This window comes from Callorhinus ursinus, unplaced genomic scaffold (genome assembly GCF_003265705.2).
Source record: "Callorhinus ursinus isolate GAN/ISIS: 27379988/994484 unplaced genomic scaffold, GSC_fseal_2.0 scaffold22, whole genome shotgun sequence".
Lineage (NCBI taxonomy): Eukaryota > Metazoa > Chordata > Mammalia > Carnivora > Otariidae > Callorhinus > Callorhinus ursinus.
The window spans coordinates 26,831,870-26,844,945 of NW_027397084.1; the positions used below are offsets into that span (position 1 = coordinate 26,831,870).

At 38.6% G+C, this 13,076-nt stretch overlaps 1 protein-coding gene across 4 annotated transcripts in view; it reads left to right on the top strand.

Moving 5' to 3' along the window:
• CD109 (CD109 molecule) overlaps positions 1–13,076 on the top strand; it is a 171,005-nt gene that overhangs the window by 105,502 nt on the left and 52,427 nt on the right. For all 4 annotated transcript variants that reach the window (XR_012381956.1, XM_073905229.1, XM_073905227.1 and 1 more), the window contains exons 27-32: positions 1,003–1,193; positions 1,651–1,806; positions 2,847–2,912; positions 6,339–6,481; positions 10,072–10,219; positions 12,144–12,246. Coding sequence is in view for 3 of the 4 variants with exons in the window: in XM_073905229.1 (XP_073761330.1) it covers positions 1,003–1,193; positions 1,651–1,806; positions 2,847–2,912; positions 6,339–6,481; positions 10,072–10,219; positions 12,144–12,246 (807 nt within the window). In the remaining variant the exon portion in view is untranslated. The remainder of the gene's footprint in view (positions 1–1,002; positions 1,194–1,650; positions 1,807–2,846; positions 2,913–6,338; positions 6,482–10,071; positions 10,220–12,143; positions 12,247–13,076) is intronic.

A 13,076-nucleotide genomic window follows, 5' to 3' on the forward strand; every position in this document is an offset into this window, starting at 1 on the left:
GTGTGTGTGTGTGTGTGTGTGTGTGTGTGTGTGTGTGTGTGTGTGTGTGAGAGAGAGAGAGAAAGAGAGAGAGAGAGAGAGAGACAGACAGACAGACAGACATAGAGATAGGATGAGTGGGCAGAAATAATTTTAGTTAATGTCCGCCATTTCGAAGCCTTGTTAATTCAAGAAAGGATAAGTGTTGAACGTGCTTAGAGATTCCTAAGACTGTAAAAAATATTGCATTATTGTTAGCAGTAATTTGGATCGAGTTCTTATTATCTTTACTGCCCACTGCAGTGCTGGGGACTGAATTGTTGCATGGAGACTGCAGGCCTTGACATTTCTTCTCTGCTTGTCTAAGTGGTAGTTATTTCACATTCCCCCTGAGTGTGATCATCATCTAGAGAGTAATATTTGAGATGTGGGAGGGGGCGCCAAGTAAGATGTTCCTCTGGGGGTAGCAGGAATATCTCTAGGAAGATTGTTGAGTTGGCTAGGGTCCTTCATTTTTTTTCCTTGGGGGCTTGGATTTTGAACTTATAACACCAAATTTCAGATAATGAAAAAAAGGAGAGGTTTCTGGGAACATTAGAGCTGGTTAATGGCAGATTCCCAGAACAGGGTTCTTTCTGATGTGTCCTAAAATATTTTTAGGATGGCCTGGTCAGAAAAGTTATGTACATTATCTTCTGGAGTATAGTATGTTTTTCTTTTATTTATAGCTGTTTAGTCTCAAGGCAAACGTGGAATTTCCCTTGGGAAATTATTTTCATCAAAACATCCTCAAATATAAAGAAAGGGATGAAAATTTATAAGTTGTAGTAGTCTGGAAAGTGACCTATAAGTACATGTTTACATGTATGTCTGTGTGAATACACATATTATTGCATGGCCTAAATATATCTCTCTATATATTTGTGCTAGTCAAGTAGGACTTGGACCAGTGTAGGAATATTTAATGGTGTAAAATGTAATTTTTGCTCAATTGGTCAGACTATTATTACTTGTCTTTTGCAGGAGGCATGCAATTCTGGGTGTCATCAGAGTCTAAACTTTCTGAATCCTGGCAGCCACGTTCCCTGGATATTGAAGTTGCCGCCTATGCGCTGCTCTCACACTTCCTGCAGTATCAGGTGTCTGAGGGAATCCCGATTATGAGGTGGCTCAGCCGGCAAAGAAATAGCTTGGGAGGTTTTGCATCTACCCAGGTGAATGATGATAGTTTTTCATTTTTTAAACTAAATAGAGTTTAAATATATATGTAATTTTTTTAAAGGAAGTAGGTGGCTGCTTTTTTCATGACTTCATAAAATTGGTAATTTAAAAATTCAGTCCCTTAGGTCAAAGGTCCAAGTCACTGATTTTAATCTTTTTCTCATCACAAACATCATATGTGATATGTATATGGAATAAATTACTTCCCCATCTATATTGGCCATCTTTCGTGCATGGTAGAGTTAGATACTCAGTTTCAGTGAGCAGGTACTTTCCAAGTCTCTCCTATACTGTAGGTCAAGGACATTCAAAAATGGATAAAGGAGAGCTCTACTCCCAAGGAAGGTGGATGAATACATAGTGGGTGTCCTAACCATTACTAACTTTAAAGACTCTTTGGTGACCTTGATATATACTTAACATGTGCACATGTTTTTCTTTCCTCAACAGGACACCATTGTAGCCTTGAAAGCCCTATCTGAATTTGCAGCTCTAATGAACACAGACAGGACAAACATCCAAGTGACTGTGATGGGGCCCAGTTCACCAAGTCCTGTAAAGTTTCGGATTGACACACAGAATCGCTTTCTCCTCCAGACGGCAGAGGTGTGGACAAGGGGGTGGTTATTTAAAATTACGTGTGGGTGATCGCTTATGCTGGAATGCTGTTTTATTTCCTTTCTATTGACTTCAACAAAGACTTGTTCCTAGAGCCCTCTAAAGAGACTGGGAGGAAGGAATGCCCTCCTTTGGTTGAATTTGCTGAGCTGGGGAAGAGAGGAGAGGAGAAGAGGGGATGGGAACTTTGGAAAGATTTGGAAAAGGAGAAAGTAGGGGGAAAGGAATGGACACCTGCCGAGTTCTTATTCTTTGCAGGCAGTGTGCCAGATTTCTTTACAGGTGCTATTGCATTTGCTTCTCAAACCAACACTAAGAAAGTACGTACTTTCATCCCCATCATACATGATAAAATGAGGCTGGGAGAGCTTAAGTAACTTGCTCAAGCTCATGTTGCTAGTAACAGTAGAGCTAGGATTTGGACTATGTTTCAGACCATGTTCTTTCCAGCTGCACCACGTGTCCTCTTAGGATAATTGAGAGAATCCGTAGGAGGATTCTTACTTTAAAACAGAACGAAGGCTTATCGTAGACCCTAACTTTATTCCTGTGGTTAATAACCTTGTGGGAAGCTGAGAGTGATGGATGAAAGTGATAACTTCAAGGCTGGAAACTGAGGAAGAGGGGTGATGGCAAAGGAAAAGGAAGGAGTAGTGTGAATCAGAGTCGGTGATCATGTGCCACTGTGTTCACAGGAAGGCCGGCAGATTAGGCACTAAGGGAGATGGGAGGAGTGAGAGGACTTCCGTTTCTTGTCTCTCTTGCTTCCACACCTCTAGAAGGGCAGCCCTGTCCCCTCTCTCAAAAGGTAGAGATGAGAGTGCGTGGAGAGTGAGCCCTTCCTGTGCCTTCACCTCTTTTACCTGGTTGGCCCATAGCTTTTGACATGTGAGGCTGTGTGAAATTCTGAGAGATTTTCCCAGACGGCTTACACTGCTAGTGAGGAGTAACACTGATTTCTTGTGCTAGCCAGAAGGACCTGGATATGGAAGATTAGCCTCATTCACTTTTTCCCCATCTTTATTCAGCTTGCTGTGGTACAGCCAACTGCAGTTAATATTTCCGCAAGTGGTTTTGGATTTGCTATTTGTCAGGTATGTAACAGTGTTCATTTTTATTGAGTGCAGTATGACTTGTTATAATAATTCTTTCATTTGGGGTACTGCTAAATCTGTAACAGATAATGTGTAAAATTCTTAAGGATTTCTATCTGTGACTCAGGTAAGATAAATCACTCTCTTTAATAAAAAGTATAGGGGGATGCTTGGGTGGCTCAGTTGTTGGGTGTCTGCCTTCAGCTCGGGTTGTGATCCCAGGGTCCTGGGATTGAGCCCCGCATCGGGCTCCCTGCTCCACAGGGAAGCCTGCTTCTCCCTCTCCCACTCCCCCTGCTTGTGTTCCCTCTCTCGCTGTGTCTCTCTCTGTCAAATAAATAAAAAAAAATCTTTAAAAAAATAAATAAAAAGTATTAGAGATGTTACTATTAGTCAGTAGACAGCAACCAAATGGATTGATAATCTTGGAAGAAGATTTCTTGAATATTATATGCTTTTTGAAGTTAGGATTAATTCTTTTGATAATTCATGTGAGTTGTTGGGAACGCCCATCTTTTTTGCGAAAATACAGCTCAGAAATTGTAATGCTGGTAGAGTTTCTACTATGACTTGATAATAAATACAATAAATTTTGCCTATAACTTTTTTTTTAAGATTTTATTTATTTAAGAGATCATGAGAGAGAGCACATGAACAGGGGGAGGGGCAGAGGGAGAAGCAGGCTCCCTGCTGAGCAAGGAGCTTGATGCAGGGCTCTATCCCAGGACTCCAGGATCATGACCCGAGCCAAAGGCAGCCGCTTAACCAACTGAGCCACTCGGGCGCTCCTGCCTATAACTTCTTAATATTCATCTAGCAATATAAAGGTCAACATGGTATTACAAGGAATTGACTTGAAGATAGGAAATGTGTCCCTTTAATGCAAAATCTTATATAATTGTTAGCTAATCGAATTTAAATAAAAAAATAAAATCTTATGTAATAGTAAATAAAACAATTAGAGAATGATACAGTCAATGCTTTGCTATGAGAATAAAATCCAAAGAAACTTACCTTTAATGGTGCAATAGTGTTAGAATAAAATGGAAGTAGTATGTAAAATCCTGAATGGAACAGTTATTATACTTAATACATTGAAAATTATAGGTACTTGACATAATCTTATTGGAAACCAAAAATAATGTGTTATAGGACCAAAAATTGTTATGTGCTTGGTTAGAATATACAAACCAAACAAACCCTGAAAGATTTACCAAGAAAGTTAAAAAAAAAAAGGCTATTATAGGGAAAAGGTACTTTTCCAAAAACCAGTACAATGTTCTAGTTGGAAGAACAGGTATACTTGCTATAAGTAGGGCAGATAGATGGTCAGGTATAATTTCAAAACTTTCAAAAATTCTGAGATTATTTTGTATAATAGTCAAAACACGGTAGTAAATTTTTTTTAAAAAATCAAGGAAAAATGATCACAGTTAAAAGGAATAATATTCAACAAAAAGGAGAGAAAGAGAAAAGAGTGAGTAATTTATATTTGTCTTTACTAACAAAGGCCATGTGAAAATTCTTATTCTCAAGCTGTCTTTCAAAGCAAACAGCAAATCCAAAAGTAAATACACAGGATATTTTAAATACAATTGAAAAATTATATGTACTTAAATCACCAAATTGGTTGGAATTCATTCTTGATTAAACCCAATGGAGATAAATTACTGAAGCCAAATGAGTTTTACTTGAACTTTGAAGGGCACAGCAGTGAATGTGGTATGTACTGGTCAGAATGTTCACTACTAAGAAGTGAGCGGTAGGCACTTCTTAGGTTGGAGAAACAAATTGCTAAACAAGTTGGACACCTGGGAATATGTATTGAGATTCTTTTAGTTGATATTTTTGTAAGTCCTCTAGATAAAGAAAGGAAAGAAACCTCTCAGGTTTGCAGTAAATGCTAGCCCCATTTTAAGTACTGAAATGCTAAGCTCTTGGACATAAATTGCAAGATGTCTCAAAGTTCGCTCAATGAGCAGTTGAGCTTTTTGTGGGTCAAACATTAACCCCAATACTAAGTTATAGATGAGTATTAATTATGACCCAGAGGACAAATCTAATAGTTCTTGTTTGTTTCCTGATGATGTTGGTCTCTAAAGGACAATTGCATGCCACTGGAAAGGGGATGATGGAAATAACAGAGACCATCTCTCCAGTTATATGAAACTGTTCTTCACCTCCTCCAAGAATATTCTAAAATTTTAATTGTCATTTAAGAAAGAGTTGGAGAATATCCAGAGTGAGATAATCAGAATGATCAAGGGGACGTAGGGATTATATGAGCTAGGTATAGCAGAATAAAAAGTTGGATTATTTATTATTTATTTATTTTTAAAAAATATTTTATTTATTCATTTTAGAGATAGAGTGTGTGTATGTGGGGGAGCAGCAGGTAGAGGGAGAGGGACAAGCAGACTCCACTCTGAGCGCAGAGCCCGAATTGGGGCTTGAGCCCCCATCCCTGAGATCATGACCTGAGCCAAAATCAAGAGTCGGACCCTGAACTGACTGAGCCACACAAGTGCCCCAGAAAGAAGATTTGTTTTAAATTGTGAAAATCTACAAAGGGTACTAAATGTTTAGTTCTGAGGTGTGTGTGTGTGTGTGTGATTTAAATATAAGAAAATACAACATTACATAGCAACAGTAAAGCTTACGAACCGTGGTATCAAAAAAGGTGGAAGAAGTAGATTCCAATTCAACTTGGCATGAGGCAGGTGTACAAAATTTTGAGTATATTCCCAAGCTTCCGATCTTAGGAACCCTTTGGGAAAAAAAACAACTTATCCTCACACTTTGCCCAGTGTCCCCACAGCACCTTTCACTGGTGGTAGGCACAGAGTATTTGCTGAAAAAGGCCCAGTTGTCTTGAAATCTGTCATTTATTTTATCATCTTTTAAAAGTATTGTACAGCCAAAAAGAATGCTGAGCAATTAAACAGGTTTCTGTTCAACGAGGGCTCTTAAACGTTTTAGTTTTGATTTAGCTAACTGAGTTTCTAAGGTTCCAATTTGTGGGAAAAATGACACCAGTTGGGCAGCAGAGCTTAGAAATTAGTGGATGGTCTCAAGAAAGAAATAGGCAGTAGTTTCACTTTTTCCCTAAAGGGAATGTTTTACATTCTTTGGAGAAAAAAAAAATACCTATGAATATCACGAAGGTCTATACCTGTTCTGGAGTATTACCTAACAATTTTCTCAATTTTAAAAATCATTGCTTATAAACTTTTATAATATTTTAAATAATGATACTTTGTTAGCTAGTAAAATTAGTTTTTTTTCTTTTGGCCGAAGATTACAAATCTAGTTGCATTTATCCCAAAGATAATCATTACCTAATATTTAGAATATGTAATGATGGCAATTTATTGCTAATAATTGATGACTAGCTTATTATTTATGCTAATTTATTATTTGTTGCAGTTTAATGTGATTTATAATGTGAAAGATTCGGGTTCCCCAAGAAGACGAAGATCTATTCAAGACCAAGAAGCTTTTGATTTAGACGTTGCTGTAAAAGACAATAAAGATGATACCAATCACTTGAATTTGAATGTGTGCACAAGGTTGGTATTGCTTTAAGTCCTTTCTCTCTTTTTAAAATAGAGTTGAAGATAGATTTATTTATCTATTTATTTATTTATTTATGAGCAGGGTAGGGGGAGAGAGAGAGAGCACATGTGATGGGGGGAGGGGCATGGGAGACGGAGAGAGAGAACCCTAAGCAAGCTCCATGCCCAACTTGGAGCCTGAGGCGGGGCTTGATCTCATGACCCTGAGATCATGACCTGAGCAGAAATCAAGAGTCAGACACTTAACTGACTGAGCCACCCAGGTGCCCCAGATTTAGAAATTTATATATATGTAGTTATCTAACTATATCAATATAAGGAGTTACAGGGGCGCCTGGGTGGCTCAGTTGGTTAAGCATCTGCCTTTGGCTCAGGTCATGATCCCAGAGTCCTGAGCCCCGCATTGGGCTCCTTGCTCAGCGGGGAGCCTGCTTCTCCCTCTCCCTCTGCCCCTGCTGCTTCTCCTACTTGTGCTCTCTCTCTCTGTCAAATAAATAAATAAAATCTTTAAAAAAATATATAAGGAGTTACATTTAACAAAGATTTGTTATTTAATACACTTCAGATTACAAACTAGAAATACTGCTTAATTATGTTTAAGTATTTCCCAATGTGTTCAAAATTATTTACAAGTTTTTCTTGTATTTATTGTAACTTTGAATAGAAAAATTTAATACAATGTAGGTCTTTAGGAAAACTTTAAATTAACCAGTCATGTTTAATACTCTAAAATTCATTATTCCTTGATTAGTAATTTTCTGTTAAATAATTATTCCAGGCTTATAGTTAACCTTTAGTGTTAAGCTTTTAACTTCATAGAACTTCATAAGAAGTTCATAAGAATGTGCAAGTTTAGTGAAGAGAATAGTGTTTTTAAACACAGTGAAAATATTCCAGTGTAGAAGGTCTTCACCTTGGATAGATAGGCACTTTCAGCTTCTGGGAATACTTAATAAGGTGATTCTTAAATTCAGTCTGTATCCAGAGCATCTGAGGATCTTGTTAAGTCAAAAGGAAAAGGGGTTCCAACTCACACCTGCTGACTTAACAGATTCAGAGTCTGTGAAGCTGCCCTCTTCAGCTTTCTTGGTTTTCTAATGCACACGCAGGTTTGAGAGCAAATCCTTCAGAAGGTTCTTGAACCGGGAGACTTTACAGTTTCTTCCTTGTCAGTCTATCTTACCTCTGCATGATTTGCTGTGAAGTTGGGAGTGACTGTGAAGATACTGAGGAGCTGCTGTCTGTTCTTTTTAAATACCTCCTGGTGTTCTGGTTGAACTGGGCTTGTTGTTGGGCTGGAAGTCACCGACATGGTCCTGAGTTGCCAGATGCTCCTCAGGGTCATCGCTGGGTGTTTCTCCAGGTGGCCAACCCTTTTAGCCATCGCTTGAATCCAATCTCCTCCATTACTGCTACCATCTGTACTATCTTTGGGCCTTCATGTTCATGATTTTGATATAAAATGTCACCTGTGTTTGTCCCATTCGTTCCCTTCCTGGGCATTTTGGACCCACAGCAGGGGCATAGCAGGATTCCTTCAGTGGCTTCCTTTTTAGCTGAGAAGAAAGTAGGACTCCCACTCTTCTTTATGAAGCTTATAATTGGGTTCTTTTCTAAAATAACAGCATCAAGTTATTATTATTGCAAGTAATAATAAGCTACGTTTATCACAAACTTATATGCCGGGCACTTTCACATGCATCTCATTTAATCATTACAATAACTCTATAAAGTAGGTGATATTGTTATCCCTGCTTTTGTCATTCTCTCATTCATTCATTCAGTAAATATTAGTTGAGTCTCCATTACGTGCCAAGCCACAGTGTCAGATGTTGGAATATAACGGTGATCTAAAAAAGACACAGGCCCTGTCTTCATGCAACTTACTGTTTGGAGGGGAGACAGAGAGAAATTAATAAAAATAAGTCTTCTAAATAAGTCTAAAATTCTGGTTTTGAAATCGGCAAAGAAGAAAAGTCTTTGGAGCTATGAGAGGGCTTTTACCTCTTAGGGAGGTCAATTGAAGAAACAGATGAGGAAAATTAGGTGAAACCAGGATTCAGATCAGGATGGGGCCTTATTACTTACAAGGGCTCATGAAAGGATGCGGGATTCCAAATCTTAACCTGTTATCAGGAATCGGATGGGTGATAGACTTAGATAGAGGATAGATATATCTTTTTTCCCTTCTTTGGGGAGAAACTAGAGAAGGGAAGTGTGTTCATGTGAGAGTAGCGGTTGGTAAAAAGGACTTGGATGCTGCTACTAGTCTTCTGAGAAAAATCTGATACGAATACAAGTAACATTTTCAGTGGCACTTAATAAAGAGAAAAAACTGATATTTTAGGTGCTTTATTCCCATCCGTAGGGTCACCTCAGATGAGGTTTTCTGTGTGTGGCATGGGTATTTAACAAATTCTGCCCTGGGCTAGTAGAAAGACCAGGTCAACTAAGGCACTTTGGATGGTGTCCCAAAAGTCATCGTATTGAAGCAGATTGGCTGTTCTTCTCCTCTTTAATGTTTGCTCTGACACAAACACCTCGAGCTGCAATGTACTTATTAGTTTTCAACAGCATCTCTCTTGGCTGAGTGTATCACTCTGCAGATGGTTTCACTTGTTTGCGATCGCTGAGCCAGATGTTGTCGGCAGTTGGACTGTGTGGCTCGTCAATTAGTTGTGTTTGGCAGCCATCGGTTTGCCGCTCTCAGAAGCAAGATTCTCTACCAACCCTTCTTGCTTTTGCTGTCTGAAAGGACAATAGGAACTCATGTAACAGTGCTCTGATCCTTTCACGTTGTAGGCAGACTTCTTTCCATAACCGCACTGGGCTCTTTCTGCTCCAAACAAAAAGCTCTTTGCCACCTATTCATTGTAGAAAACTGTTTATTTTAAAGGAGACGAAACGCCCTTGGTGCCCAGATCCTTTGATGCTCACGTTGTGCACAACAGGGTGAGCGGACAAGGTAGTGTCACAGAATTTTCCAAGGCTTGGGATTCTCACCAGGTGGCCAAAGAAAACACAAAATGTGCTCCAAGTACATTTTGGAGAACAAAGGGAAGGACTCCTCCCTACTGGTCTTCTTTTTCTTAAAACTGGATGAAGAGAAGATTGCTAAAGACTTGGCGGTGGTCTCCTCCTTAAGTGGTCAAGTTTTCAGTTTCTTTTTCAGTTCCTGGCTTTCAGCTGGAAAGCTCAGGGCTGTCAACTTCTGAGGAAATGAAAAATGTGATTCAGTTTGGAATCACCCCTAGTACACAGTGTTGCCCACTGAAAGGGCATCCAGGTTGTACTTGTTACAAATCTGTGGGCACAAGGCTGACACATTGCAGGCGTTTCATGTCAAGTGAATGCGTTGTTAAATCATTATTCCTCATATGGTTGAAAATTATAAGAATTTCATCCCTGTAAGGAAAGGATTACCGGTTTTATAATAATTTTCTATGAGATTGTTTACTTCGACTAAGCGGTAAGTATTTGGAATAACACTGGCAGTTTTAATTTTCATGTGAAGAGAGTTTGACAGCAGCTTAAGGTTTTTCCTAAAGGGTGTTCTTCCTTCCATCCTCTCCTCTTTGCCCTAGGTTTTTGGGCCCGGCTAGAAGCGGCATGGCCCTTATGGAAGTGAACCTCCTCAGTGGTTTCACCGTGCCTTCCGATGCAATTCCTCTGAGCCAGACTGTGAGGAAAGTAGAACATGATCAGGGAAAAGTCAATTTATATTTAGATTCTGTAAGTTGTAAGACGTAAGTTTCACATAGGTGACTGGTGACAAAATGCCATTTATTGTCTTGGAAAGTCTGCCTTACTCTGGCCCTATTTACTTTGTCTTTATTTCAGCTTTTTGTGTCCCCGAATGACCCTAACAGGGCAACCTTATGTTTGCCCCACTAAAAAAACATCACTGTAAAATCAACTTAAAGAGAATACTGTTAATGATGAGCCTGATGAAAGTCTTGATAACTAAATCACTATTTCATGCCAGATGTATAAACTATGTAGAAACCGTGACATTGTAATTTCAGAAATTTGGTCCAGGTCTCAGTTTGAGAACTGCTCTGCCTCAGGAAATTGCTAAAATTATCTTTTTTTTTTTTTAAATTTAATTTACTTATTTGAGAGAGAGAGCACAGGTAGGGGGAGCTGCAGGCAGAGGGAGAAGCAGGCTCCCCGCTGAGCAGGGAGCCCGATGCGGGGCTCAGTCCCAGGACCCTGAGATCATGACCTGAGCCGAAGGCAGATGCTTAACCGACTGAGCCACCCAGGCATCCCTAAAATTATCTCTTTAAATGCTGATGATGAAAGCTTTAATTACAAGTTTTAAAATGCTTTCATGGAGTTTTTAATAAATCCCAAAGGGGTTAATATTTCTCCAATGAATATAGTAGGTGCTTAAATCATAGAAGGATATTCTCAGAGGTTTGGTCTTTGTACAAATTATTATATAATTTTCATATACCCTTCTCATTGTTCTATGAAAATTACTGATCCAAGAATAAGGTGCATAAAATATGTGAGAGAAACGTAAGTGAAGAATTCGACTGTACTTGTTATGTCCCAAAACTGCCGGCATATAATTTATTCTTTTTTTCTAACATCTATATGAAACTCTTAGATTGAATTTAATTGAGTTTTAAGTGTTCTTAGGGTTTCATGTTATGTTGGGAAATTCCCTATGTTTCTTATTCTAGTTTTGCCAAGTATGAATCAGAAATATATTGCCTTAGCAATATATATATATATACTTTAAGAAAACTAGTTCCTCATTTGTTTTAGGACTTTAAAGACCACTCTGGCCAAAACTCTGTTAAAACTCATCCAAAGTCTTTAGCTTCTTTTTCTGTTCAGGAGTTTTCATATATGACATACCGCTTGAATACCATGGGCTTGATTTGGAACATGAAAAACAAGTTTAAGGTTTTTATTTAATAATGCAATTGGTTTTTGGAGTTTGTCCTGTATCTATGATGTACATTTATTTATTTATTTATTTATTTATTTATTTATGCGATGTGCTTGTTAATGGTTTTCTAAATTCGAGTGTTCAGTATGTTCTGACTGATTAATTTGACTTTTCATTTACTGCTATTGGCAAGTAGTGGAATATTTGAAGGAATTTATCAATTTCAGATTCCTTTAACAATATTGGTTGCCACATTGGCCCTTCCTGGAGGCAAGGAGCTGGCCTTTTGTATCCCAAATCAGTTTTTGGTTGGGGGTGCAACCCCCACCTGGGGTTACCTCACTTACCAGGTGAGGTTGCTCCCGTGAGCTGAGGGCAGTTCTTCAGAGAAGGGGGCTGTCGTGAGCTATCAGCAGCAACTGAGGTGGGCACCTTGCGTGAGATGGGGACTGAGTGAAGCACCAGGGCTCAGGAGCATGCATCCTTGGACTTGCTGCTTACTTAACCCTTCTGATTCTCAGTATTGCTTTTGGTAAAATGGAAGTGAGAACAATACCTTTCTTGTAAGAGTTGTTTTACCTGTTAAATGAGATAATTTATATAAAGTGCTTACCATAACCCGGGGCATGTAGAAATCCTCCCTAAATGTTAGTTTCTATCTGTTTTCTAAAATGATAAGAAAAAGAAATGTCTTTTGCTTTATTTTGAACACATTGTCTGTCACCCCCTTAGGAGTTTTTTGTATTTTTCAAGGTAAACGAAACCCAGATTTGTGTGGATATTCCTGCTGTGAGAAACTTTAAAGTTTCCAATACACAAGATGCTTTGGTGTCCATCATGGATTACTATGAACCAAGTAAGTGTGTTCTAGAGTTTCTAACACTTTAGAAGTTAAGCCAGGCCTTCATTCATTTTATTCATTCATTCACTTATTTGCAGTGGCCATCTATCTTGTGTGTGGGGAGGGTTGTTGGGGAGAGTGTAGGAGGTGGGGTATAGGAGGTGAGCTTTCCACTTAAGACAATAATTTTAAAAAGTCACGTGATAGCACTGAGCAGATGAATACAAAAAAGTGATGTTTTTCCTGATAACTTTAGGTTTTTCCTCATGTTTTAGGTTTTTAATTCACAATTACAAAATTTACAAAGAAAAACTGACATAACTGAGTCTAGTTATGTGTAGGATCCAAGGTTTTGCGTCTGTTCCAACCATCCCTTCCATCTGTTTTGTTTTAAAATGGGATTTCTTCAGGAGAGGACATGAGCCTCATTTGCAGTGTGAAAGGCTGGGATGGGTTTGGCGGAGTCTGTTGTCTTGCTAAAATTTATACATTATAGCAGTTTTTTCCTTTAGCAGATCAAGAAAAATATAGTCCGTTTGGAAAATAACTTGAGCTTCTTTGATTTTACTGGTCACTTCTGACTTTACAAAATATTAAAAATTTAGGATGTGAAAGCAGAGATCTGGTTTGTAGATCACCTAAGTTAGTTAGGACTACTCTACACTCAGTCACAGAGCGAGGTTCTGTGAGTGTATCATCGCCATAATTGTAATAAGTCTTATTCTGAGTGCATACTCCTGGTGGCTCAGAATCATCAGAATGCATGAGAATTGTTAATGTTTTGATGTGTTCAGGAGTTGGAGATAATTACACTTTAAAGTAAAATGAACTTGTTCATGTTGTCA